This window comes from Crocodylus porosus, unplaced genomic scaffold (genome assembly GCF_001723895.1).
Source record: "Crocodylus porosus isolate Cpor-Errol unplaced genomic scaffold, CroPor_comp1, whole genome shotgun sequence".
NCBI classification, from domain to species: Eukaryota; Metazoa; Chordata; order Crocodylia; family Crocodylidae; genus Crocodylus; species Crocodylus porosus.
This window is the reverse complement of record NW_017728921.1, coordinates 19,230,950-19,233,534: the sequence shown is the minus strand read 5'-3', so window position 1 is coordinate 19,233,534 and position 2,585 is coordinate 19,230,950. Positions and strand designations below refer to the sequence as shown.

Genomic DNA, 2,585 nt, shown 5'->3' with positions numbered 1-2,585 from the left:
GCAGCACTGCTGTGCCGTCCATCCCCGATGCCCCTGACAACAGCCAGCAGGGAGGGGGAGGTGGCAGGGAGGGAGGGAGGGGAGGCAGGAGGAACCCCACTGCAAGGTAGAGGCAAGCGGGGGGAGAGAGCACCCGCGCCAGAGGCTGGAGGAGGAGGTGGCAGTGGCAGAGGGAGTCTTTACACAGCCAGCCCTGAAGGGGGAGCAGAGGGGAGAGAGAGGGACCATGTAAACACTCCCTGAAATACATCGTTCTTGATGGGCAATTAGCTAATATGTTATATTAAAGACTGCCTCTACAATAAATGGAATACAGGAATTAATGTTTACCATTACAGTGCACTGATTCCAGAATGATACTGGTAATATCATAAATATAATGCAAATAGATGTCTACTCACCTGTGTACATAACCCATCTGATGGACACTTTGAATAGCCAAAATGAGCTCTGCTAGATAAAATTGTACCGTACTTTCATCTAATTGGTCCTCATATCTGTTTAGGAGTGACAGCAAGTCCCCTCCAGGCAAATATTCCATAACCTGCATGAAATTTTAGATACACAGGCCTAATTCACATACAAGACACACCATATTAAAACTTTAAATACTACTTAAGGCAGCTATCAAATAGTGTCTCATAATGCAGGAAAATTTACAGAAGGAATTGTACTAATTTAAGCTACTGCCTTTTTAAAAAAAAATAAACAAATATATATAGAAGTTAAAATTTTAAAAAGCACAAAAAAGAAAATTAGCCTACTAAGTAGAGGTGGTTTTTGTCCTGAAATGCATATTGTAACTGTGGAATCCAGGGACTGATGTTCTGAGATAATATACTCCGTTCCTCTTCAAAAAATGACACCTACAAAAGGAACAGTACATTTTAAATAATGCCAAAAAGATTTAGGATTCTCTAGCTCCAAAAGCGTACCAAAGGCACATCCTTCATGTTCAAAAATGACTATACAAATGACCAACTTCCACTGACATCCTGTGTAATTGTGGGAAAGCCATTTTCTCTCCCACCCTTTCTTACCATATTTGTTTGGCTTGGAGAGTTTTCAACTTAAGACAACTCTCATTGTGTTTGTGGAATATCTACTGTTTGACATTAGCTATTGGGCATGGCCATAACAAAAGTAATAAATAGCAGTAAAAAACCAGGGTGGATTTGATTTAAATTGGTTTATATCACGATTTAAATCACTGATCAGGAAGCGTCGATTTAATCAGTGGTTTCTACAAAAAGCGCATTCTGGTTTAATATCCTTTATTCATTTAACTTCTTGAAACTGCACTTTTACAGAAAGGTAAGGGCTTGACTGTGTGTACACAAACTTGCAGAGAGACAATACGGCTGATGGGTGGGTAATCAGGTCTGTTCTCTCTTATCTCCATATACTACTGTTAACAAGGATGTTATCTCTGGAGACAACAAACTCTCTCTGTGCCCAAAGAAAGGCATTTGCACCTGAAAACTTGCAAAGAACAATTTTTCCAAGTATTTAGTTGGTCTGGTAAAAGATATCACATCTACCCAAAGAACCTTGTCTGCCTATGATCTCTGGAGACACAAATCCACAGTTTGAGAACTGAAACTAAGCGCCACAGAGATACTAAATGGGATCTTCTAGACCAAAGGCAGGCAAAATATGGCCTGCAGTCTGGATCCGGCCCACCAAGGCATCCTATCCAGCCCATGGGGCCCCTAGAAAATTGATATTTATCTGCTCCTGGCTACTGGTCAAAGATGACAGGATCCAGGAGCAGTAGGATCGAGTGGAATTTGGCAGCAGAACCCAGCAGCTCAGCAGTAAGACCTGCAGGCTCAGTCCCTAGCAGAGGCTTCTGGCCTGGGATCCTGGGGCTGTTCCTACCTTCCTGCACTGGAGAAGGGAATTCAATAAGATGGAGGCAAGTTGGGGAGAAGGGAGGCAGGGGAATACCACAGGCAATCGCCCCAGTCCTTGGGGCCAGGCCGGCTCCTGCTGAGTCCTGCAGTCTCAGCCATGCAGCCAGGAACCATGTGGTGCTGGAGTGACTTGGCAGCAGGCAGGAAAGCAGCAGCAGATGCACAGTGACAGCTGGGCTGGAGCTTGGGGCCCATACCAGTGCACCAGGACCAGGGCCAACAGGGCCCAGAGTGGGGCTGTAGAAGTTTGGGGCCTGGGCAAGCAGAGGTCTATGGAGCCGGGCCAGGCTGCACCAGCAGGGAGACGGGGGGAGCCAGCCTGGCTCTATAGAGCCCCTGCCAGCTGGCCACACACTCCTGATGCCCTGCTGGACCGCGGAAGCAGGGGGCCCATGCCTGTAACCTGAGGCCAGGAGTGGGGGAGGGTGGGCAGGGGGCTGTGCACATCTGTGCAATGAGGAACAGAGAGAGAGAGAGCAATGAGGGAGGGCCAGAGAGAGAGAGAGAGAGAGAGAGAGAGTGAGTGAGTGTGTGTGTGTGTGTGTGTGTGTGTGTGTGTGTGTGTGTGTGTGTGCATAGGGTAAGTCCCTATGCACACCCCACCATACACCTGCACTCACACTCCACCTTGTACTGCCATACACAATCCCCCACATCCCCTCACACACC

The 2,585-nt window shown here is 47.0% G+C and overlaps 1 protein-coding gene across 6 annotated transcripts in view; it reads right to left on the bottom strand.

Moving 5' to 3' along the window:
• Nucleotides 1–2,585, bottom strand: part of CIT (citron rho-interacting serine/threonine kinase) — a 111,429-nt gene that overhangs the window by 104,184 nt on the left and 4,660 nt on the right. For all 6 annotated transcript variants that reach the window (XM_019539237.1, XM_019539239.1, XM_019539240.1 and 3 more), the window contains exons 4-5: nucleotides 765–866; nucleotides 402–544 (exon numbers count right to left, since the gene is read on the bottom strand). In XM_019539237.1, the coding sequence (XP_019394782.1) occupies nucleotides 402–544; nucleotides 765–866 (245 nt within the window). The remainder of the gene's footprint in view (nucleotides 1–401; nucleotides 545–764; nucleotides 867–2,585) is intronic.